This window comes from Zootoca vivipara, chromosome 2 (genome assembly GCF_965207765.1).
Source record: "Zootoca vivipara chromosome 2, rZooViv2.hap1.1, whole genome shotgun sequence".
NCBI lineage: Eukaryota > Metazoa > Chordata > Lepidosauria > Squamata > Lacertidae > Zootoca > Zootoca vivipara.
The window spans coordinates 40,227,301-40,253,217 of record NC_142584.1 but is presented as its reverse complement, the minus strand read 5'-3'; the positions used below and the strand labels follow the sequence as shown (position 1 = coordinate 40,253,217).

At 45.1% G+C, this 25,917-nt stretch overlaps 1 protein-coding gene across 2 annotated transcripts in view; it reads left to right on the top strand.

Annotated features, from left to right (window-relative positions):
- The first annotated feature begins 8,428 nt into the window (after positions 1–8,428).
- The window catches only part of ADGRE5 (adhesion G protein-coupled receptor E5), a 53,087-nt gene continuing 35,598 nt past the window's right edge, over positions 8,429–25,917 (top strand). For both annotated transcript variants that reach the window (XM_035104828.3, XM_035104827.3), the window contains exon 1: positions 8,429–8,570. In XM_035104828.3, coding sequence (XP_034960719.1) covers positions 8,537–8,570 — 34 coding nt within the window. In that variant the 5' untranslated portion in view covers positions 8,429–8,536. The remainder of the gene's footprint in view (positions 8,571–25,917) is intronic.

The following is a 25,917-nucleotide window of genomic DNA, read 5'->3' as shown; positions in this document are numbered from 1 at the left end:
CAAATGGGAACTGAACCCACAACCTTGGCATTATTGGCACCACACTCTCACCGAGTCCATTAACTGCTCCTGAGAGCGCAACTCTTTCAATTCAGCAACACACAGACTGCGCAGGTGAGTCTCTGCTGTGGTTTTTTTTTAAGGTGTACACCAGGGGTAGGCAACCTCAGGCCCGTGGGCCGGATGCAGCCCAATCGCCTTCTCAATCCGGCCCACGGATGGTCCAGGAATAAGCATGTTTTTACATGAGTAGAATGTGTCCTTTTATTTAAAATGCATCTCTGGGTTATTTGTGGGGCCTGCCTGGTGTTTTTACATGAGTAGAATGTGTGCTTTTATTTAAAATGCATCTCTGGGTTATTTGTGGGGCATAGGAATTCGTTTATTTTATTTTTTTCAAAATATAGTCCGGCCCACCACATGGTCTGAGGGACGGTGGACTGGCCCACGTCTGAAAAAGGTTGCTGACCCCTGGTGTACACGCAGAATTTTGCATGATTTAGGATAGACAGATACAAAGATAGCTAGATAGAGATAGATGATAGGTAGGTAGGTAGATGATAGATCAACAGGTAGGCAGGCAGGCAGGCAAGCAGATACATTAGATAGATACTGAGCTTGAGGTTAAACCTCAGAATCTTCAGGTCAAATGAGTCTAAGTCTGTCCCTGTTTTCTCTCTTGCCTCCTTTAGGAGGTGGTTCTTTAAGCATTCGCATCCTGGTCCTAAGCAATTTAGGACTTTAAAGGTAATAACCAGCATTTTGAATCATACATGGAAATGAGCAATAAGCAAGTAGCCAGTAAAGTTAGTATAACAATGGGGTAATAAAATAGCAGCACCCTGGAGCCATCCTCGCAACACTGGCATTGCTGCAAGATACCTAGACAGCAATGGGGCAGGAGGGTGGTGAGTGGGGCTCCATGGAGGCACCAGCGGAGCCAATCAGGTGCTCCTGTCAGTGTCTTTGCACAGCCCTGACCCGCCCCCATCAACATCAGCCTCTGCTGCTGTTTCTAGGCTCAGTCTTTGAAGGAGGCTAATGAGCACATATAGACACAATTTGCCTTTTCTTTCTCTAAAACCACACGGGACTGAGCCACAATCATTTGTAGAGTATCTCCCTCCACTGTTCCCACTAAAGTAACAAGAGGTTGAAGGAAATCACCATGAACACTGCAGAGCTGCTATACTCTTCACTGTGGTAATCTGATCAAGCTACCAAGATTGATGACAGCACAGCAGAAACCAGAACATAAGCCTGTGGCCAAGGAAGCTTTCGTTATTTTCAGGAAATATATGATATAGCCCAAGAACTTGTGGTGAGCTAGTTTGGCGTTGCCAAGAGATTGTTGTGCGCTTGTTATTTTTATGAAATTGCGTGAGGAAATTAACCTTATAGTATGCTTTGAGGACAAGGCTTGCTCTACTGATGTCCACTGAATCAGTCTGAACCAAGTTCCTTTTGTTGGTCACAAGGACACTTTTGGACCCCACACCCAGTGACCAAGGGAGTCATGATTGGTCACTAAAGCAGGGATCTAACACAGATAAACCATTACGCAGACTGTTGTCAGATTTTCTAAAAGTGAAATTCACTTCAGACTGCAAACTTAAGCTTTCATGCTAAGAAATAAGTCCCATAGTTCTAAGTTAATATGTTTAGGATTGATCTATAAGAATAGCCCCTTTCAGAGAAGCCACTCACACATTCAACAAAGCTGTGAATTTCACTGCAGTGCCAGATTACCAAATAGGCAGAGTAGGCATCGGCCTATGGGCCCCACACCTTTTAGGGGCCCCGCGACAACGGATCAAAACAATATTGATTTGAGCTTGAAAGAAAATTACAAAAACGTTTTGGGTTCACATGAATGCACAGACTTTAAGAAGTGCACCACTTTATATATGGAGGCTAACCTCATATGCTAATTATAAAAAGGGAGAAGTCGCAAAAGCTACAAAGCCAGGGTAATAATGGATTGGTTAAAGTGACTCTTGAACTTAAGGGGAAAGTTATACATCTCAGGCTGGTGCACAGAGCTACACTTTCTCAAAACCATAAATTATTGCTTCTTACTGCAGCGAGATCTGGGAAGACTGGTCTTCAATTTATTCCTAAGTGGGACGCAGGAACAGATCCAAGATGTAAATATAGCTGCAATTCAAGGAAATAGATACCATAATGGTCAAAATCCGAAATGCGTAGACGAGAAGACTCAAAGGGGTGGGGGTGCGGGGGACATTCTACTGAACAGTTAACTTTCCACTCAAACGGAACAATGCAAAAATGAGGACACTAATTAGAAGACAATGCGAAGGAATAGTTTATAAGGGAATAAATCCCTCAGGAATGCACGGGTAGTGTTTATAAAGATCAATATGACCACATATAAATTCCAGACAGGAGAAAAAGGATACTGGAGTTGTTAAATAGTGCAGTAAAAGAAGCTATTAAAAGCAGACTTTAAAAGACAAAAATCAAAGTCTATTCCAAATGAGGGCAGAAATCCTGGACATTTAGTGAAACAAGGCAAAGATGTGGAAACTCTAGTGATATTTTGAAAGTTTAGGAAAGATATCAAGAACAATGTGAAGAATGCATTTGAATGTAGAGACTTTAGTTTGCTTTGTTTATTCTATCCTCCCCATATATTTATGACTCAAGACGGATTAAAGCATTTTGAAAAAATATTTTTTATACTCAGCTCCTTGCAAAATGTCATGCGCTACTTTTCATTTTTTTAAAAAAAATGTTGGCACTTTGTTTTATTTATTTGCATTTCATATTAAGCTTCTCCGTGAGCAATTCTGAATTATTCAATGTTTCCATATGAAACTTCAAAAAGCACATGCCTTCTTTGGAACTCGTACCAGCCCCATCAGCAGAAGCCCTATGCAAGAGCTTCCACTTGTGCAATGGGGCTTCCTTTCTCTCCTCCCCTCCTGCAATTGGCCCCTCTTGGAGGGGTCAGGAGAACCCCCAGAACAGCACATGGTGGGAGGAGAGAGGAGATCATTCCAGCTGGGAAGCTGGAATGCTTGTGGAGATGGAACAATCAGAAGAGAGCAACACTGAATTCAATCCCTTGAGTCTTGTACATGGGCAGAAATGCTCAGACAATCAGGCAATATGGCTCCACAGCACTGTATGCAAGGGAAGGGAGAAGAATATTGAAGAGAGGTTCGCATAAGCAAAATCCCCTCCCACTGCACCAACCTCTCCCGTTTTGTGCAACGCTAAGTCCATACCCTCTTCTACAGCTCTGCCCCACCTACTCAGTGTTGGTTCAAGGGGGAAAAACATGTGGAAAGGATAATTCCCTGGATGCAAAGATCCAAGTTTGCTGCAAGTACTATTTGGTGAGAGAACCCAAACAAATATTTAAAATCACAAAATATGCAGCAAAGTGCGGCAATATAGGCTGTTAGACCTTTAAAATATGCTCTTGTGAGTTCCAAAACTTCTATCTTCTCCCAGCATAGGAAAAGACGTCAGGTTTGGTAAGTTAAAAGGTGATTTACTTACATTCTCTCCAAAGGTCCGGTTCAGGTGGTTTTCCATACATCAGTCAGAAAAGTTGTACCAGCAGTAGTTCAGTTCCAAAGTGGTGAAAGTTCCTAAATTATTGGTATAGGAACACAAGAATGGCTTGTGAGCAACCAGCTTAGCCTCTTCACATGCTGAGTTTATAAGGTTGACCAAAGGAGAACCATAAGCTTGATTTCCTAGTTCCTCCCAAGGTGAGGGAAAGTGGACATAGTTAAGCCTTTCTGGATAGATTACTCTATGGTATTAACCCCCTCATGCATTAATTAGGCATAGCATGTTTGTTATATGAGGCTGGTTATCCCACACTCGGTATACTGGGAATATTAATATATCATTGAAGTGTTGCTTCCCTCCGCCTAATTCACAGACTAGCTTCAGCTAACAAGAGTATTTCCTTTGATGCAACTCTCCATGCAGCAACCCCTTCCAACTGGAGATGCACTGAGGGACAGCCCTGCCAGGTGCAGCTCAAGCATTGCAAATGAGAGCAGAAGATGCAGCACCTGAGGAAAATTCTCTCTCTGATGTAAGTCTTTTTAAAAAGTGGGTGGAAGTGGCATTTGAGCTGTGAATGGAACTCAGAGGCAGAGCATCTACATTGCATGCAAAATGTCCCAGGTTCAATCCCAAAATTTCTCCAGGTAAGCAAAGCTCTGGGGTGTCACTACTAATCAGTGTAGACTAAGGGTGACAGTGGAAGGTATCTGGATGGTTTGAAGTAAAGCAGGAAGGAGTTGGGGCTCTCCATTATTTAACAATGAAAACAGAATAATCCCCACCCAACACACACTAACTCTGAAATGAAGAGAGCCAAAGGTACAGGGAGAATCAATCAGAAGTGGATTTTTAGGCTGGAAGGACTGAGCTAAAAAAATTTTTCCTGGATTGAGACTACGTTAATTCTAAATTAAAACCATTTGCACCTGACTCTCTAAAACACAAAATAGATCCCACAAGCCTAAAGTCTGCCCACCCCTACTAGAGAAAATACTGAGCTAGCTGAGCCAATGTTCTGACATGGCATAAGACAGCTGCCTATATTCCTGTGATATGGTTTCTCCTTTTAAATACAATACCGTACTACGGCAACTATTCCTATTGTTCACTATTGTTTTTGTGAAGTGTGTATGGGGGGAATTCAATCCACAAAGGAAGACCAGTCTTCTATTGCCCCTAAGCTCCAGCTGTGGAGGAGAACCTCTAAGTTTATCTGCCAGCATCCTTTATTCCACCATCTGCCCACAGGGTTTTCTGGTTCTCTGGGCATGTTTTCCAGACTTAAAAAAATAAAAATAAATCCCTGTTTGGCATTCTGTTCCTGCCTTCTGGTCCTTGTGGAAGAACTCCAAAGGAGTTGAAATGCTGTAACAAACAAAAACCAAAAACCAAGCAAGCTTCTTTAAAAAAATGTACTCCAGTTAATTATGTAAAATTGTTGTGTCTGCCTGTGACACCAAGTTCCAAACCATCTGCAGTCGGGGCCTCACAGCCCCCACATACCACTGTCATTGCTGAGCCAATATCCTTCTCACAGGCAGATCCAGACCTGGGGTGACAGGGCCATGGCGGAAACCACTGAACTAGCATTCACACAAGCACCTCATTTGCAGCAGATGCCACCACCGTATGCCTACTTATCATCTTCCTTTCTTTGTAAGAGGAATTTGGGTTCTTTGCATCTTCCCCGTATTTAGTTTTTCTTTGTTTCTTATCCTTGTTGCAGATATTTCTGCCCTTGTAAAACTTGTGCAATGCAGCTGAGAGAGGGAAGACTTCCATTTCTCATTTACGGATTGACAGATTCCCCCACTCCACCCGCTGAGACTTAAGACAGTCCCATGCCTGTGGTGGTTGGCAGACAACCCTCCTCCCTCTCAGACTTCCATAATGTGTTCCTCTCCCACCTCTGAGAATTCTGTAGACCATGTCAAAAGCCTGTAGTACATTTCCCAGCTCAGGGGAAGTAGAGAGATATTAATTAATCCCAGGCTGCAGAGGAGTAGTGGCACAGCAACTGCTGCCTCTTGTTCCATTAATTCTTTTCTGCTAATAAGTTAGAAGAAACAGAACACGTATGGAATGAACACAAAGTTACCCCAGAGCCAAGACACTCGTTATTTGTTGATTTGCCACCCTTCGCCCAAAAGGCCACATAATAAGCAGACGTGCCCAATTATTCATAAATTATTTTCTGTCACTGTTACCCTCTGGTTGCAATAGCTCTCGCCCCACCCAGAAAAAAATAAAAACTAGTCATAGGCAGTTTTTGGGAGTTGTTTACAACCCCAAGATGACTTCCAATGTATCATTATTTAAGTAGGCATACATATCCTGCCCTCCAAGAAGGGTCCCAGGGCATCTAACAATATCAAATTATCTGAAGGCAGCCCTGTTCCAGGAAGCTTTTAATGTTTGGTGTTGTAGTTGTTGTTTCTGCTATGAAAAGTGACACCAGGGTTTATTTCACCCCACTCATGTAGAAGTTTAAGCTGCAGGGGACCATACTAGGAAAAAGCCACACAAAATTCATGTTGGGATCTGTGATAGAGAGTGAAACCTTTAAAGATCTGTTGCAGAAGTTCTGCTTAAGTTTCTCTCAGGCTGGGTGAGAGTGTGGCCTGGGGCCTTCTTAGCTGTGGCCCCATTTGTATAGAACTCCCTGCCTGGATAGACTTGCCTTAACTTCTAGCCTGTAGACCAGGCATCCCCAAACTGCGGCCCTCCAGATGTTTTGGCCTACAACTCCCATGATCCCTAGCTAAGAGGACCAGTGGTCAGGGATGATGGGAATTGTAGTCCAAAACATCTGGAGGGCCGAAGTTTGGGGATGCCTGCTGTAGACATTCAGGGAGAAAGGTATAGCTTCCTGTTTTAAGCGGGCTTTTCACTGTCTTTTGGATTGCATGGTCTTTTGTTTCTATTTTTTATATAGCTTTCGTATATAAGGTTGGTGTCAGTTTGTCTCCTGTTCTTAGTTGGTCACCAACACCACTAACAACTTTTATTATATGGTCACAGACCTGGTAAAATTCCAGTTGGTCAGTGTTCGCTTTGTATCATATTCATGATTCTTGGAAGTGCTGCAAGGGCGTACCCACCACGGGGCAAGTTAGGGCAGCTGCCCTACTCTAGAAGCAGGGCTGGTGGGCAGAGGCGGAGCACAGCCCGGCGGAGCGCGAGTTCGCTGTTCCCGCCCGCCGCGCTGCACCCTCCCTCCAGCTCCCCGTCGCACCCTCTGGCAAGGCCAAGCGCGGCGGGGAACCAGAGAGCGCGGCGCGGCGGGCGGGAACGCTGAACTCGCGCTCCGCTGGGCTGGGCTCCGCCTCCGCCCACCAGCCCTGCTTCTAGGGAGGGGCACAGCCCGGCGGAGCGCGAGTTCGCCGTTCCCGCCCACTTTGTGGCCCCTCCCCTTCCGTGCCTTGGCCCCTCCCCTTGCCCCCCCTAGTTTTGATCCTGGGTACGCCCATGAAGTGCTGTGTAAATGTTTTGAATACAGTTTAAGGTTTTGAGTATTGTTGTAATTGACTGTAAGTGGCCTTGTTTTTATGGGAATGCAGGACCAAAACTAAACTGAACTAAAATGCTGTGCAATTTTAAGGGTGCATCATGTTTTAAAGTACCAAAATACTATTGATTCAGGCAACCAGAATTTAACCAACCCACCCAGTTTTAAGGCATATTCCCCCCCTTGTATGGTGATTTTCCCACCCATCTGGCTTTCCCCACATTTTTAAATTGTCTAGAGATGTATGCCTGCATTGGGCATGTATGTGTACTGGACAGAGAAAGGGAAAGGTGTAGAACTGGGTGTTTGAACATAGAGTAGCTTGTGTGTGCAAAATTCAAATGGCTTCTGCACTGTATTGATCACTGTCTCCTTCCTAATGAAAAGTGCCTGAAGTGAGTGACAGAGCAGAGGAAGGTATGGCAGGAGAGGCTCAGCACCTCTGCATCCCTTATGATGAAGGACCAAGTATTTCCATCAACATGAAAGAACTCTAACCTTTGTACTTTATGCATTTGTTTATGCAAATACTTGCAACCAGAAAAACTCACCTTTTTCCTCTGTACAAAGCAGTCCTTGATCCTTCTAGGAAAATAGGATGCTACCTTATACCCAGATCATTCGCCATCTAGTACAATACTGTTGACATTGACCAGCAGCGGCTCTTGGCTCTCCAGGATTTCAGACAAGGGGCATTCCCATCTCCCAGTCTTATCTGGAGATGCCAGGAATTGAACCCATGGCATTTGGTTAGCGAACGCAGAGGCCTGTTTACATGGTTTTTGTTTGTCCAAGAGAAAAGGGGAGAGAAACAAGCTGCTGTGTAAAGCAGGGTAGGATCTTTTTTTCAAGCCGTCCACACCCTAAGATGAAAATCCAGTTACGCACAGTATTATAAGGTCAAACCCCCTTCTAGTTAGCACTCCTTTAAAAAGAGGCTGTGCCTCCTCTTCTTTCAGGTACAAAACATTTCAGCCCCATAATCCCACTCCAGATACCCGCCATACTTGAGCATGAAAATCAGAGGCGCAGCCGAGGGCGCCTCACTTTCAAACTCCTTCCAGGGAAGCCCTGGATGACCCTTGCGCGACGGCTAGTTAGCGGTGAGTCGAAAGCGTCGCCCAGCAGGGCTGCTCTCTCCACCGCGTGCGAGGGCTGAGCCGTGGTCCGGACTGGAGAGACCACGTTATTCTAGCACTAAGCCCTGGCCCGGGTCCAGACACGTTTCCCCCAATCACTCCCGCCCGTCAGCTGCCATGCCTTGCGAGAGGAGGCAGCGGCTTCGGCTGGATCCCAGCCTGGGCGATGCCTCTCGCCCCTCTCTCGGCCCGGCCCCTGCGTGTCTGGGCGGGTCCTGGCGGCAATAGATGCCGCCCCCCGCCCTGCCCCGTCTCACTTCTCCCTTCCTTTCTGGCCGGCCCGGACCCTTCGCTCGCAGCACCCGTGATTCCCCGCCCTACGCGCTCGTCTAGCAGGAGCATGGCGCTCTCCCCGCGGCTCCGGCTGACATTAGGTGAGTCCCCCGGAGTCGGGGAGCCCTGCGTGGCTTGGCCGCCTCTTCAATTGCCACCAGCAGGTCTGAACGCGTGCCCGGGGTTTTTGGGTAACTGCTAGGGCTCCACCTGCATCTGCCAGGGGCTTGTTGCTGCTGCGGGCGGGGAGGCGAGAGTCGGTGCTCGCTGCCTTGGGGGCTTGCTTCCCTTCCCCTCCGCAGGGGCTGTGTTAAGAGAAACTCCCCGAGCGACGCTCCTCTCTTCGGCTGCGATAAACTCCGCGTTGGTGTGCAAATGCCGTTGCCGCCTTTTTCTCTTTTACCCCCCAAGTGCATCGCCAAGGCACTTGGAAAATATAAATCCCGCGGTAGCAGCAGAAGCCAAAGGATTTCTTTCATTTCGCAGAGCAGGCTACCGTTGCTTTTTTTAAAAAAAACTGATATTGTCCAATAAGGAAAGTGACTTGGAGTCATCCCCCACCCCAACACTTTACGCACATTGTCCCAGGAACAGTTGCAAAACCCCGGTGTTGTAAGCCTGCGCTACTACGGTATGACAGGGCACCGTTAGACGTGGTGTGTTTCTCGGGGGCCCGAGGGAGGCGTCGGGTTGAGCGGGACGCAGGCGAGATCTCCTGCTTTTGATCCCCTCCTCAGCTCTCGAACCCGCTCTCCCAGCTTCGAGTCAGGAAGGAGAGCGGACGCAGGTGTGTGTGAAAGAGAGAAAGCAGCTCGGGATCGCTGATTTTGGAGGGGAGTCAGTGGTTGGGAAGGGCCTCAGTTCCCTGCCTAGTGAGGAGTGATAGAACCAGGGCCGGCCCTACCACTAGGCAGACTGCGACGGAAGCTTTAAGCAGTGCTGGATGGTGCTGAGGTATTGGAAGATGGACATGTGGGTGCTACTCCCGCCTGCCTGCCCTGGCTGCCCAAACCAGCCTGCAAACCTGAATGTTGGCTGCCTAATTACCACCTGGAAGTAAGAATCATCTGCCAGCCCAGGGTTGCTTCTAGCTGAGCTGTTTATTGAGCAGGCATCCTGATTTGTTTGCACAAAGTTTGTGTGGCGGTTCTGCGACCTTGGCTGTTTATTGAGCATTTGATTTGATCTGTTTGTTTCATCAAGTAATTGCTATCCTGGTGTGTTTTCCCATTGCTTTCCTTATCACAAAAAGTCTGGATTTTTTGTGGGAGGAAAAGTGGGTCTGTTGTTTAAGAATTGAATCTCACTCAAAAACAACAGTCTGGAAGTGCCGTTATTAATTTTTGTGCATTGAGAAGGGGTTGAACTCGTCTGCCTCAGGCAGCAAAATGTCTTGGGCCATCCTTTGGCAAATGAGGCATTGGGAAGGGGGGAGCAGGGCTGGGCCCTTCACCACCCTTGCCATGTGCCTAACATGTTCTGGGCAGCTGTGAGAAGGAAACCTCAGTATAGGCCAACATGTTATTGTAAAGCTCTTCCATGCTACGAAGAATCGTGGGGCAATCCTAACCCCCCCCCCCTTGTGTGGAGAAGTACAAGCCCCAAGGTACACACATCTTTCTTGAGGTGACTAAACACATTATGCATGAGCGGGTTTTCTGACTCCCCCAACCTGGGTGTCCTCCCCTCAACCTCAAGCCACCATCAGCTGCTTTACCTGATATAAGAAAGCTCTCAAGAAACATCTTAGGGGGCTGAGAGCCAAAGACAGAGTGGCTTGTGTATGCCTGGGCCAGGTGTGGGGAACCTTTGTGCCCCCAGCTGTCGCTGAACTACCACTCCTGTCATCCCTAACCATTGGTCATCTAGCTGGGTCTAGACTAGACTGTCCAGTGAGTTAATCATGTAGCTGAGATTTGAACCAAGCTACCTAGTTCATACTTTTAACCACCAACGTTTAATATTTATAACGTGGTTGGGAACATATGAAGCACAATCAGTAGGGTAAGTTTATGCCAAGTTAGAAAAATTGTTGAAGCACAATGAAAGATTAATTTCTATAAAACTTTATTGGGGCAACTGCGAAATCTTCGCATACAAATATAATGAAATAATTAGTAGTTCAATCATTCTTTTTTTAATGATTTAATTGAATAATACTTGGTCACAGGTAAAGTATTATACCTAATGAAATATTGTACGGCGAATGCCTTGGAATGCGTAATACACAGTACTTAAATTAGCCGTGCATAATTTCAAAAAATGAGGGTAACCACTCAGAAATGCAAATTATAATGGTTCTGAAAACCATCAAACTTTAAACAGAAATGTAGCACAACTTGTTATAACAATACTGGGCATTTTGATCTTGACCAAGCCTGTTTTTTGCCGTTAACTGCCCTTTCTATATCTTTACTGAAAGGTAGTACAGTACTTTTAAATAAAAATGAAAGACTTATATGGAAGCAAGACACTTGCAATCAGATCTGTTGAGACATAAATTAAAACAAGGAACACAAAACACATGGCTACATAATAAGCATCAGACGGCTTAATAACAAAAACATTAAGGAATAAACGTGAAACACACACCCTTGGGCTCTCTCTCTCTTTGTGGTTGCATACACATTACTGGATTAAAACACAGCTTGGTAGTTCTTTTTCTCAGTTTGGACCAAAGTTGGTTTGGAGGGAAACCAAAGCATAGATACGGAATATGGTTAACATTGTGTGTAAGCCACTTCCCAAACCAGCTGTGGGAGTACACAGAATGCAGAGTGGACGGAAGAATGTACACAGCCAAAGACTACAGCAACCCTATGAACACATCAGGGAGTCAGTCGCACTAAACTCAGTGTGGCTTACTTTTAACAGCCTGCACTGTAAAATGTGTTATTTGCTGCAATCCAACCAAATGCACACATACCTAGGAGTGAGTCTCACTGAACTCAGTGGGACTTTCTTCGAAGTAGACATCTATACGATTGCACTGTAAATCTCCTGTTGTATGCCGCTTTTGAGACTTGCTGCCTTCTTTGTGTTCTTCACCCTCTGCTGTTTCCACTTCCTTAAAAAGTAAAAGCAGAATCCCATTAGATCTGCTTTGGAGGCACTGCCCTGTCCTGTATAGGTTATCAGAGTCGACAAAGGCACAGAATGGGCAACCAGATGAAGAGGAGAGAGAAGCCTAGAGTCCTGGGTTCTCATGCTAACCTCTAGTTTCACCCACTAGGCACCACTCTCTTTCCATGGCTAGGTCTATGTTCTTGGCATCAGTCAGGACACAGTTGAGTGGGCCCATGACGCAAGCCAGGAAGAATTTATTTTCTACTTTGAGTATTTTGATATTTCTCATGTTGAAGCTTTACTGGAATTTCACATTCTTTGACCCTAGTTGGTCCTGCCAGCTTTGTGACATCTAGGGGGTGGGTGAAATCAGACTTGCTTTAGGAATGACTGGTCTTCTTCACTCCATAGAAAACATGGGCCAAAAAATCCAAACCTGGGCGCCTTTTGTTATAGTGTGAAGTCTAGTCCTGTTTTCAAACTGTGGCTTGGTTCTCTCCTGGCCAGAGTATCAAGTAGATCTAGATGCTGTTTCTGGACCACACTGTTTGGTAACGAACTGGGACACATTTCCATTCATCTCAGATTCTGCTCTCAACAAATGTTGCTGTTGAGAATTAAGACTGTCCAACACAGGGTGTAGCTTACGGTAACTTCGGGCTACTACAACAAAATCCAGGCATGGAGCATGCATGTTTGTGTGTGTGTAAAACTTGCAATGAATGCAATACTATCCGATGTCAACCAAAGATACGATTATTTTTAAGATGCTTCATTTTGGAAAGTGTATGTGTTTGTTTCCTCTCTCCCCCCCCCCCAAAAGGAGAACTGTGTTAGGGTCTTACTTGGGATGATGTGCATGAGCTTTGATGAGTTGATTTTGCACATCTGATTCTGGGAAGTCACATGCTACTCTTGAGTAGCCCAACGTTAGTCATACAGGCAGACAGGTTAGTCATAGGGTTATGTAAATGACAGGCAATATTCATAGTCAGGCACGTAATGTATAGCATCCCCTTCACCACCACAACATTGCATTTTCTTTTGCTACTAGACATGAAAGCAAAAACTGGTTGATTTTCAATGGAGAGTGTGGCTAATCAGGGATATTGTTGTTTAGTCGTTTAGTCGTGTCCGACTCTTCGTGACCCCATGGACCATAGCACGCCAGGCACTCCTGTCTTGCACTGCCTCCCGCAGTTTGGTCAAACTCATGTTCGTAGCTTCGAGAACACTGTCCAACCATCTTGTCCTCTGACGTCCCCTTCTCCTAGTGCCCTCAATCTTTCCCAACATCAAGGTCTTTTCCAAGGATTCTTCTCTTCTCATGAGGTGGCCAAAGTATTGGAGCCTCAGCTTCACGATCTGTCCTTCCAGGGAGCACTCAGGGCTGATTTCCTTAAGAATGGATAGGTTTGATCTTCTTGCAGTCCATGGGACTCTCAAGAGTCTCCTCCAGCACCACAATTCAAAAGCATCAATTCTTCGGCGATCAGCCTTCTTTATGGTCCAGCTCTCACTTCCATACATCACTACTGGGAAAACCATAGCTTTAACTATACGGACCTTTGTCGGCAAGGTGATGTCTCTGCTTTTTAACATGCTGTCTAGGTTTGTCATTGCTTTTCTCCCAAGAAGCAGGCGTCTTTTAATTTCGTGACTGCTGTCACCATCTGCAGTGATCAAGGAGCCCAAGAAGGTGAAATCTCTCACTGCCTCCATTTCTTCCCCTTCTATTTGCCAGGAGGTGATGGGACCAGTGGCCATGATCTTGGTTTCTTTGATGTTGAGCTTCAGACCATATTTTGCGCTCTCCTCTTTCACCCTCATTAAAAGGTTCTTTAATTCCTCCTCGCTTTCTGCCATCAAGGTTGTGTCATCTGCATATCTGAGGTTGTTGATATTTCTTCCGGCAATCTTAATTCCAGCTTGGGATTCATCTAGTCCAGCCTTTCGCATGATGAATTCTGCATATAAGTTAAATAAGCAGGGAGACAATATACAACCTTGTCGTACTCCTTTCCCAATTTTGAACCACTCAGTTGTTCCATATCCAGTTCTAACTGTAGCTTCTTGTCCCACATAGAGATTTCTCAGGAGACAGATGAGGTGATCAGGCACTCCCATTTCTTTAAGAACTTGCCATAGTTTGCTGTGGTCGACACAGTCAAAGTCAGGGATATTGCCATCAGGCAATATTTCCAGTACGTTTTCCTGTCCCTTTGCTTTTCACCAAAACTTTGCAGGGGTTGGAGGGGAGGCAGATTTCTTGCACAGCAGTGGCAAATCCAAATTGCACAACCTGAATTTTCTGCTATGCCATTGAAGCCTACATCAAATTAGCAGCCATCAGGAAGTGTCTCTTGCTCACATGTACACTAGGCTGCTGTTAAGATACAGCTGTAGCAGAGTGTTGAAAAGTTGACAACTCTAGATGTGAGATCTTGGAAGTAGGAATGGAAAGACCTGTCAATTTCGGTTCTCTCCGTTTCTCTCTCTTTATCTTAAATTCAGTTCTCCACATTTCTGCAGCAATCAGTGACTTTTTTTAAATTAAGAAAATGTTCATGAAAATTATCCAGCATCTTAATGTGAATTTCTCCTAACAAACACATTTTTGTGTGTGGCTTTGATTAATTTACATATTTTTCGCAAGCTGTTTTCCATGATACAATGCATTGCTCCATGTTATTTTCACCAATATATTTATTTTTATGCATATTTCCCCCTAATATATGTATTTTTATAAACATTGGTTAGCTGGTGAACTACAAATTTTGGAGGATAGCTGTGTTTTCGGTTCCCATGTTGTTTTGGTGCAGTTTAAGTAGGTTTGCCTTTAAATGCAAACTTGAGTTGATTTTCTCCTCTGTCCCTACCTGCGAGAACAGCCGGACGAGTTGGGAAGCAGTTTTATGTGAAGCCCTGCTTTCTGACCTCTGCTATACTTCAGACACAAATGTCGCAGGCTTGAGACGCAAAGAATCCAGAACGCCTCCCTACCGGCTGCCAATTTATAACAGCAGGGAATACCCGCTAGAGGTCTGACGTCGGGACTCAAATGCTATTTCCAGCGCCTGGATTGATGTCTGCCGCACCTGCTCACATGGCGTGTCCAGGCCCAGGGGAACAGCTGAGTCTAGTCAGCATCCACATGGCTAAGAATGTGTGTTGGGGGAGAAGAATTGCAATCTTGAATAGGAAAATGAGCCCTGGCATCCCATTCATTCAAAAAGGGAAGGTGGGGGTGGCTGCTGGGTATTTCCATGGCATCAGCTGCAAAAGACTTGTTTGTTGTGACTCGATGTCTCACTTTCAGGATGGGATTTCCCTCTTGAACGAAATCTTATGAGCCAGCTTTGCTTCAGTAGTTTCCAGATCACTACATTGTAGTGCAATGTCATTCATGGAGAGTGCTGCTCCTCTCAGGTCCATCTTTGTAGGCTTCCTGCAGGGATCATGCTGGCCACTGTGAGAACAGGATGCTGGGCTAGATGGGCCTGATCCTGCAGGGCTCTTATGTTTGTAATGGGCAAGGAGGCCGGGGAAAAAGAGCGGAATGTGAATGTCTCCTTTCAGGATATTGGCTTTTTGTGTTGAGTTAAGTAACTCAATGAATCAACTCAAGAGCTGATCTGACTACTTACAGTATATAAATGGTGCCAGCTCTTTAACTAGTGTAGATCTGCAGCAATCCTGTTAGGGAATGTTTTCCACTGAGAGGAAGTGTGGGCTGGCCTAGGAAGAGGGAGAATGACAGATCTGTCACTAACACACAGGAACACTCTTGGCCTGCCATTGTAGCAGCCTAGCCGGATTTGGCCTTCCATAGTTTATTCATATATAACACAATGCATTGTGGGCCTTATAATGCAGGTGGCCTCGCAATGTCTTCCAGCCTCTCTTGCAAAAGGAAGTATCTCTTTGGGGGGCTTTGTGGATACTGCGGTTCTTGTTTTTCCTGCCCAGGAGTAAATTATGCTAAAAACAGGCCGTGTGGGTGGGAGAAACATCTGGGTTTCTCCACATACCGCTTGTTAGTTCTCTTTTCTTCACATCACTCAGCTCAGGAAATGAATCAGCCTTGCCAAGTGGGTTACACAGTGATTCCATAGCTACTCTGTGACCCTCCTCTGCCTTTCCTCCTGGAGTTTGATGGCTCATTCTTGAGTGGTGTGTATTTACAATGAATGAAACAGTGCGCCTGGGCTCATAAGCAGATGTAGGCATGGAGTTTTCCTTCTAAGATGCTAATCGAACTTTCAGTTTTCCCAGCAGGAATCCTCTGTCCTTCTCACTGTAAACGGAAGCTTTTCTCGCATCAGCAAGCCAATTCACCTTACAGCCATGGCTCTGTATGAATGAGGATGTGTAAGTCACAGGAGTCTATGAATTCTGCTGCTAAATACTCCAAGATGCCTGTGTTTACATGTTTACTGAGAAATAATCCCCCCTGTATTCAATGGGGCTTACTCCTCAGTAATAAAAGCCACAGTGTGAAAAACAGGCAGCAATTCTTGCACAAGTAACTCACCAGCTGGCTGGGGTGGTAAGTGAAATGGGAGTATGAAGAGTGCATGAAGAGCTTATGTATGCCAGCTTTAAAAAATGGTTTTGTTTTTGTTTTGTTTTGTTTCCACTTAGCACAAGCAGATCTGGCAAATGACTAACTAGCATGGGTTTTGTCAATTTAATTGGTCTTGTTAAGACGTTTTTCAAAGAATGTAAGCAGAGCCAGCCAACTCACTCCCTAACTTTCAAACTAGCACAGGTCCAAACTCTTGATTGTCAGGGGAGTATTACTTCGTGTAGCAGGCTCTTCTCTGCCCTTTGCCTCCCCTATGATTCTCCCTGTGGGTTCACATGGCCCACCACTGCTTCCCTTTCGATTTGCTCTCATGACAAAAACAAATACTGAGAGATGAAATACTGAGAGTTTTATTTGTAACAAAAAAGTGCAAATGCTGCTTTCAGTCTCTCGTTTTCTATGTAAAGTTTTGCTGGGTTCCCCACCCCCCAACCCAGGGTCGGAATGCCAGTATGAAAAATGGAATGGTAAATGCATTGTGTTCTTGACCAGGGTGTATTCTCATGATACATTTAGGGTACTATGATACCACTGTAAACAGTTGTTGCTTTCCACAGTGAAAAGTTCTGAGAGTTGTTAGGAGGCCTCTGTTCCCATCCCAGAGATACAATTCCCGGAGTCCCCATGAAAAGGGATTGATTGTTAAACTGCTCTGAGATAGGAATACGAGTATTGTTTCCTAGGTTCATATGAAACAGGTGGTTCAGATTGTTTCCTGCAAATTGCTTTCTGGGATCCCCTTATCTTGGTGAACGAACAGGGGACATAGTGAGGATTATGCCTGCTTCTTTGGCTTGGCATTACATGTGGGTGACCCCACAAACTTATCCAGTCCACCATGTTCTTCCTCCACTGTTGAGGGCGGTATGCTTCTGAATACCAGTTGCTGGAAACCATGGGAGGGAAGAGTGCTGTTGTACTACATTTGTGGTGTGATGTCATTCACAGAGAGTGCTGCTCTGCTCAGGTCCTCCTTGTAGGATTCCCACAGGCATCTCGTTGGTCACTGTGAGAACAGGATGCTGAACTCAATGGGCCACTGGCCAGGTCCAGCAATCTATTCTTCTGTTCATCGATCAGCTTTGTTCTCACCACATTCTACCCACCAGCAAAGAAGAATGAAGGTAATCCCAGCTCACACTGAATCCTCCCAAAGAAATACGCCCCTCAAATAATTTTCCTGGAAATAACTTTCCAGGACAATGACAGAGAGGGTAGACTAGGGATATCAATGAGTCAAGCATTTGGCTCAGTGAACCCTTCAAATAAATAATCAGTTTAAAAGAAAATATAAAAGACATTTTCACAGGCTGTGTTGGCTGACTCCAGACCTTTTTTTGTCGGTTCTTGGGTAAGAGATGTGCAGTGAGTCTTCACCAGGCTGAAACCTTTGCATCCTGGAGCTGCTTTGGTAGATGAAGATTGATCTGCTTGCCCTTCAACCATTAAAGGCACCAGAGCCCTGCCAAAAAAAGGGGGGGGGAAACATGGTAGCTCCAAGCCAAGTTGGATCTGAAAAGGGGTAAGCTAGTCAGTTTCAATCTGCTGTGGAGCTGAATGGAGTCATCTCAAGAAAAGCTTATTTCTGCTCAGTTTAGCAAACCTGCTTTCCTTCTAGCAGCCTGTTGGGTCTAATTTCCCTGCAACCCCCATATCTTTCAGTGGCTGCGATGTGGTTCACCAAACAGAATCAAATGCCCCAATTGTGCTGCTGCATGCTATGGAAATGTGTGGCCCGGTGGTTTCCGCTAGGGCTTTCTGACATCTGCAGCTGCTTTTCTCAGGTACATTATTTAGTGCTGTGTTAGCACTGGGAAATCCCAGTCTTGTATGTGCATATCATACATATGCTGTATGCTAGCGATATTGTGAACTGACCCTGTTAACAATCCCTGTGTGTTTAGCCAGCCAAATAAACGCAATCCAGGACATGCACCAGCACTAACTACAGGTTAGCATGCAAAGTGGGAACAAATAGGACCTATTAAATAGTTGCCACTATGCTTTCATAACTTTGATTTACCTTGGATGAAATTTCGCAGGTCACCTGAAATTTTAATTGACAACAGGGAAATGATGAAGCTTAGGGTACAAGGATGTTTGGCTAACGGGAGAAAATATCTCTACGATAAAGGCTACAGCTATAGACACTGGGCCAGGGCCAGAGAGGGAGGGAATATCTACACTGCAAGTTTTGAGCTTAGCTACATGTTGTACACAAACATGTATAATGATGCCTCTGTTGCCCATATGCTGCTTTTAGGAGTCGGGTACTTGGGCAGGGAGAAGTTGGAGGGGCATCAAGTAATCTCTATAACCTCCTGCTATGTGTTTCTTCCAGTGACTCTTCTGCACTCCAGCCCCTGAATTCCAAAAGTGTGTTTGCTTTACACCAGTAACCTTCACGACCTGCCATCTGTTGATGGTGCTAAGAACTCACCTGTCCCCACCCCACCCCACTCCTCGCGCAGAACTCCAGCATCCACAATTCTCCAGAGAGCAGGAACAGAATCATAGAATTGTAGAGTTGGAAAGGGGCTCCGAGGGTCATATAGCCCAATGTCCTCCAATGCAGGAAGATTAAGCTACTTTTAAGTCTGTGATATAAAGAAGCACAGTTAAGCACAGTTTGGGAGGTTTGAAACCAGTTGGATTCTTTTTTTTGTTTGTATCGAGTACTTGGACTTAATCAGTTTGTAGACCACAACCTAGAGACGGATGTGCCCTTCAGCAACGTTTGAATTCTTTCCCAGTAAACTCAGACATTTGGTTATCACGAGCAGCATCATTCATGCTCGGAGTTAGCCTTGCATTTCAAGCACGCATCAGTGCCAGAGTCATTATTCTTTCTCATCCTTGGAACTATGTGCCAGTTATTTGCAGCCCACTGAACTCTGCCAACTCTGGCCATTGAGTAGCCTGAATTCCCCCTCATCTTCTGGCTTAGAAATCTTCCCCTAGTCTGTTGCCTTTTTTGTTTTGTTTTGTTGCTTTACATGTCCCACCTACAGACTTGCCCTCCTGACTTGCTCACTATATTTGCCCTGGCAATAGAAAGGAGAGCTTGGTTGCCTAGCAATGAAAACTATACTGATTCTTCTTCTACAGCCTTACGGGGGGGGGGGGGAATACTCTGATCACATCATATTCCCTCAAAGAATCCTGGGAACTGTTGTTTGTTAAGGGTGCTGGGAATTGTAGGCTCTGTGAGGGGTCTCCTGGCAACTTTTAGCACCCTTAACACTCTTACTGAATTATACTAGTGTTTCAAATGGGACCTCTGTTCAAAGTAAAACTGGAAGTTGTATTGCAGCAGCAGCAGCTATTCTGTTATCATCTGGTGCCAGAACCTCAGTTGATGCAGGTCCACACGCTAATCCCAGGGTCTTATTGGTGGGGCCTTCCTCTCAGACATGGGCGGAAGAATGTGTGCGAAAGCTCCTTGCCGAGGGCCCTCCACGTCATGTCACAACTTCTGCTGCAGCTGTGGTATTTTCTTTTTCTTTGTTGACATTACTTGCATCATGCAGTTTTGAGAACTTCCGAGAAGATAAGATCACTTACTACCCAGAACCCTTGTGACTCCCTTAGTGACAAACTAGGTGTTTACACACAAAGCATTGAGTCTTTTCTGAAATTTAGGGTTCCCTTCCCCCAAATGCGATTATAGATAACTGGTACTACAGAGCATCATCTTGCACATATTGAGTACATTTAAAGCACATTGGCCCCCACCAAAAAAAGATTGTGGGAACTGCAGTTTGTTAAGGGTGCTGGGAATGACGGGTGAGCTACATTTCCCAGGATTCTTCTGAGGGATGCTCTTTTAATGTATGGTGTGCGCACAGCCCAGGTCAATGGACATTTTGAAAAATGCATCACTAATTTAGGCCAGGCAAAGTCTTTTGACATTTCCAATGGCTCTTTCATACGTCTGCTTCCTTGGAGCATTCCAGCTGCCTGCCAAATTTGTCCTGCATCTAGTGTTAACCAGCTCTTTAGCACCTGCTACTTTTAATTTTCCACAGGTCTGTTTAGGACTACTCTTACTGAGCCTGTTCCCACTTCGTTGGCTAGATAGCTCTTGATGTATTGCGTTGCAGGAAGCCTGCCAGTCGTAAACTTCCCACTTTTGCAGAACTTAGCAAAGTTGGATATAAGACCCAAGTAGGACCTTTGATGGCGCTGTGGGTTAAACCACTGAGCCTAGGGCTTGCTGATCAGAAGGTCGGCGGTTCGAATCCCTGTGACGGGGTGAGCTCCCGTTGCTTGGTCCCAGCTCCTGCCAACCTAGCAGTTTGAAAGCACGTCAAAATGCAAGTAGATACATAGGAACCGCTCCGGCGGGAAGGTAAACGGCGTTTCCATGTGCTGCTCTGGTTTGCCAGAAGCGGCTTTGTCATGCTGGCCACATGACCTGGAAGCTGTACGCCGGCTCCCTCGGCCAATAATGCAAGATGAGCGCGCAACCCCAGAGTCGGTCACGACTGGACCTAGTGGTCAGGGGTCCCTTTACCTTTTAGGACCTTTGATGCTCCTGGCCCTAGTAGAGAGAGCTCTGTGCTTGTGCAGTGCACAAGACTTGCTGGTCAGCTAGCTGCTTTGTGGCATCGAGGGGTATTGCCTTCCTTGTGGTGTGCTTCTCTTCCCCCTTTTCTTCAATTTGTTATGGCAGTTCAAACCTATCTACTGTATATACCTGTTGCTGAAATGTGGAGGAAGCAAAAGACCTCCTTAAGAGCTTCAGGGTGTTACAATTGGGCCCCAAGGTGCTGGGCTGGGCTGCGTGAGGCTTGTCAGTCTATTTTCACTGCCCCTCCTGCCAGTTTGTGGTGGGATAGAGGGAGGGGGAATTGTTGGGGAAAGCACAGCGAGTCTCCCTGAAAGTTCAGAAATGAAACCCAGCTGAACAAAACTAGCCTTGGGGAACTTCCAGGGAGGGTCATTTTTAACCTCTTGTGGGGACAAACTTGGTCTTTGTTGGTGGGGGAAAGGGCATAGTGTTGCTATTTCCAGAGCAGATCTGCTTCCAAGCACGACTGCTTGAGTAGAAGAACTCTGTGGCATTGGGGGTACAAGTTGCTTTCCCCTCTGACTGCTCTGTTGGAATCTCCAAAGAAGGCCGGCCTAGTCTGTTTTCCCAGCTGTCCCCTTGATTAAGTCCCACTGACCTCTTCCTCACCCTAAAATCTTGAAACATTTGCAATTACAATAAATTTGTAGGTAGTGCTCCTCAGTTCTCTCTGTGTGTGGCATTGTCCCCGTTTCCCTAAGGTGGCTAACCACATTTTCCTTTCTGCAAAACGAGGAGGCGGAACTTTGTCTTTCCTGTCACCTCTGGGTTGCTTCAGAATTTCCCCAAAAGAGGTGGAAGGGGAAGCCTTGCTCTTCTTCAGAAGGATGGGTATCTGGGCGGGGTGTGTGTTTGTGTTTGTGTGCATCTCACACTTTCACATGAGGCCTAAAAGTGGAGGGGGGGGAGCATGAGTGACTCAGGCTTTCTCTGCCACCATTTCTGTTGGAAGTGAGACAAAAACATTCCTTCCAGTAGCACCTTAGAGACCAACTAAGTTTGTCATTGGTATGAGCTTTCGTGTGCATGCACACTTTACATTTCAAACTTACTACTTCAATAAGGCTTACAGATTTCTGAAATGCACATTCCTTTTCTTAGGCCCTAAGAGAGATTTTTGTTGTTGTTGCTTGGAGACCATTCCTGGTGTTATAAGAATTTTGAGGTCATATCTATATATATATAATAATTGTTCATAAAACATGTACATGAATGTACAGGCACATGTCTGAAGCAGCACAGGAAGACAGGCCTTTCTGACACCATTTTGACTCTCTCTCTGACCAGGTGTTCCTCTGCAAGGAAGAAGTGGGGTGGGGGGAACCTTCTCATTGTCTCAGGAATTAAAGTGATAATCCCTGGCATCCTGATACCTGACTGCCAGACAAAAGGGTGTGATTAACTTGGCTGGGAAACAGGGAAATGTAAATATCTCTCAATTTTGTTGATTAGGTTTTGGGGGGCAGGGGGCAGGGTCCAGACTGCTCAGATTACTGCCACCAGACCTCCCCTTTCATGATGTACCTATGATGAATCTAGGGAGGGGGGTCTTGGGCTACACCCCTTCTGTGACATATGGATGATGCTTCTGGGGGGTGGGCTGAAACCAATTTCAAATTTCTTTTTAAGGGCAAGACATCTTTGTTTGGGGTTCCTTCCTTGTTCTCCTGTGTGAGAGGAAGGACCCTGTTGCAACAGTTAAAATAAAAGTGCCTTGCTTCGTACGTCCTGGTTTGGTCTCTGTTATTTGGTGGGCAGGAGACGCTTAAATTCGTCTGCTTGCCTGGATCCTTGAGCTCTCCCTGGGTCAAGATCCATTTCTCTGGGTTCATAGGAACCAGCTTAAATTTTACAACAATTTGGCGACCACTTCGGGGACCCAGTTTTGCCTTGAGCTCCGGGTTCACTGAGGAAGGGGAGCCCAGCGCGCCCTTGCCTCTTTTGCAGGGGGGTAAACCAACCTCAGGACCCGAGGCACTTGGTAGTAATTGAGAGTCCAAGCGGGACCCCCAGGACGAAGCAACGTTTAAAGGGACAAGGCTGTTTTTTTTTCAGGAACCAGTTGGAAGCTGGAGACAACGGGATTCGACTGAAAGGATCGGTCGTGAGTATTAAAAGGGGACACCTTGGGTGAGCTAAGAACCACAGCAACTAAAAATCTATTTCTCCACTTGGACTATCCTTTTCTACTCTCCTCTTTGGACCTTAGTTGCAGCAAGGCTGCCAGGCACAGTTACAAGGTAGAACTGAGGTCCAGGGCAACAGTCTTTACGTTAAACGCAGAGCTCAGAAAGACTGTCCCAGCTCCCTTCTGCCAAACTGAGCAGAAGTCTGAGCAAACTGTCGCTTTTCTACCAATCTGGGAATCTGGCTATCCCAGCTCTGTTTCCTATTCCTCTGCTCTTAATCTTCGGGTGAAGACGCCCCCCTGCCATGGCGACCTTTGTTAGGTATGACCCATGACCAGAGATTGCAAGTGCGCCCGTTCCTTTCCTACTACTCTGTATCTCTGTATTCCTCAGTTCCGACCTGACATTGCGTAGGCAAGCGTTCAGTAGGATATGAGTCTAGTGTGTAAGAGGCAGGGAAGTTGCTGTGGAACCCTCAGGCAATTGATGACCAGTGGGAGGGTCCCAATAGGGTTTTAGCTGCACCAGGCCGCCTAGTAGTTAGTGCACGCGAACGGCAGGCAGGAACACCACTAGGACGTGGGGGTGAGTCATAGACTCGGGAAGTTAAGAGTGTCCAGGAACAGGGTCGGGGACCCGAACTGCAGTATAAAAAGGCTTAAGTAAAATGGGTGCAACCCACTCTAAGGAATTCCTTTCCCAGACTCCCAACCGAGGCAAAGCACAACTGAGGCTTGGCTCCGGTAAGGACTTTGAGGATGAAAGTCCACTCCAATTCGTTCTCTTAAATTGGCACGAAATCCCCGGGGCGGACAAGCTTGAAGGGAACCAATTGCAAAAACTTTGTAAGAAAAAAACACTGGGTCCGCTTTACTATGGACCACCCAGATGAGGGGAAATGGCTACCAGGAGGTTCCTTTAACATACAGTGAATCTCCGCTTTAAAATTAACCCTGGTGAACTCTGAATGGGAAAAGTTTTGTGAGGAATCCTACAAAGTATGTTATGGTATAAAATTATATATGTTTGCATGTTACATGTTGTCTGTGTTGTCTGTGAAGTGTATGTGCGTCTGATCCTTGTGTCTGCTATAGTTCATTGTTCCCCTTAAAGTAAATGAGAGATATAATCCAGGTTTAGGAAATTAGGGGTTTGTGTAAAATTTGGCCATGACACCCACAGACTGCCTTTTTTAAAGCATGCATAGTTTAAAATAATATAATAATAAGGCAAGCTTGCTTAAATAATCTTATGTAAGGGCTTGATCAACCCAAAAACAATGGCAAATATTTAAAAGAGTGGAGGTAGTGTGTAAAGGTTTGTTTTAAAGAGGCTGTAGAAGGCCATTTTTTCCTCTCCAAAAGTAAAAAGAGGGGGCAGGATGAAGGAAAATAAGAGTAGTAAGTTTGAAAATGCTTGCTCAATGCTTTGAAAATATTTTGAAACTTGAAAATGTTCACTTCATGAGGTGTGCAAATGTTTGTTATTGAGAGAGGCTCTAAAAGGGAGTCTTCCTCCAAGTGACTAGAGGAATATTGACTAAAGGAAAATTGAACAGCTATTCCTATAAAGGTGAATTGTTTGTCAAAAGTAGAGCTTCCTTAGCCAGGAATTGTCTATCTGAGTCTAGTTTTAACTTCAATTGTGTTGGGCTCCTGATATCACCTCTTAAGGAAAAAAACTCATCTGCTAAAGGGTTCTATATAAAGTTGGTATTTTCATTCAAATCTTGTGAATCCTGTATCTTAGAGGGTTAGACTAAATGACCTCAGGGTCCCTTCTAACCCCCATTTTAGAGCTATGTGAAAGGCAATGTGTCTGATGTGGTGATGGGTTGAAATTCAGCCCAGCTCTGCTTTCTGGCAAGGAAAGATTATTGGTTTTCAGAGTTGGAACAAGAGTGTAATTGTTGTTTTTGTGGAGTGATTATATAAGTTTTTATCACTTTCTCTATTAAGGGTTAAAGTTTAAGCACATATGAAAGTCTTGAACATTTCCCAATCTTTCTCTAGAGAGTAAAAGTGGGGTGTATGTGCATACCTACCCCTTTCTGTACAGAAAGGGGGAGCGGGAAGGGAAAAGGGAGATTGTAACCTTGAAAATGTTTGTTTGTGAACTCACAATATTTAAGGTCTGTGTCACAAGGGAGCCATGTGCTCTGTATGTAATGTTTCACCATGTGACTATGGAATATGGTGTTCCTTCTAGGGAAATGTTATTAAAAGTAGAGGATCCATAGCCAGCAAATGTCTATCTGAGTCACTTTAACCTTGATTCAAATGGACAGAATGGTTTTAGTAAGGAAGTAAATTCCCTCTTAAACTGTTTATCCAATCTTAAGGTTTGCTAAAGGCTTCTATATAACGTTGGTACTTTTAATCTTCCCCTTCCTTATTTTTCCCTTAGTACACACATGTGCTTCCGTGATAGGGCATAGCCTGTGTTTCCTTCCCAGTCAGGCGTCTGTACTCAAATGTATGTGTATCCTAAGGGCAGTGATAGTGTTGAGATCCCCATATTTCAGAAGGGGTGGACTAGATTACTCAAGATCCCTTCCAACCCTTTCCAAACTTGCAAAAAGGAGGGAGAGAAAATGTGTTTGTAAGCACTGAAAAGTGAGTTTCTGTGTAAAATCTAACCCTATTTTAAAATCTACTCTTTCCCCTTCCCTTCCTTTATTCAGATGGTAATTTTGTCAAGAGGTGCAGCACTTTAAAAAATGGTACAATAGACTGCCGAATCATGAACTCTGTACATGCACAGAGGCTATGTCAGCTTGAAGAGGAAAATAGAGGAGAAAAATGAGGTTTTAACTAAGGGGCGAAAAGGTTATAATCTGCTCATGAAATATTATTCAAATTTCTTAATGTAAAGCTTTGAACCACTGAGGGAAAACAACCTCATGTGTGTTACTGGTCCATCAAGGTTAAGTGGTTGCCAAGTTCCAAAAATCTTAACATGCCAGATTCTTTCCACAGGTATAAATAGCAGAGTACTACTATAAGTCTGTCTCTTGAGTAGTTTATAAATTAATTAAGAGGTTCAAGGTTATGCTTTGCACATGAAACTTAAATTTAAATTTCCTTATGTAA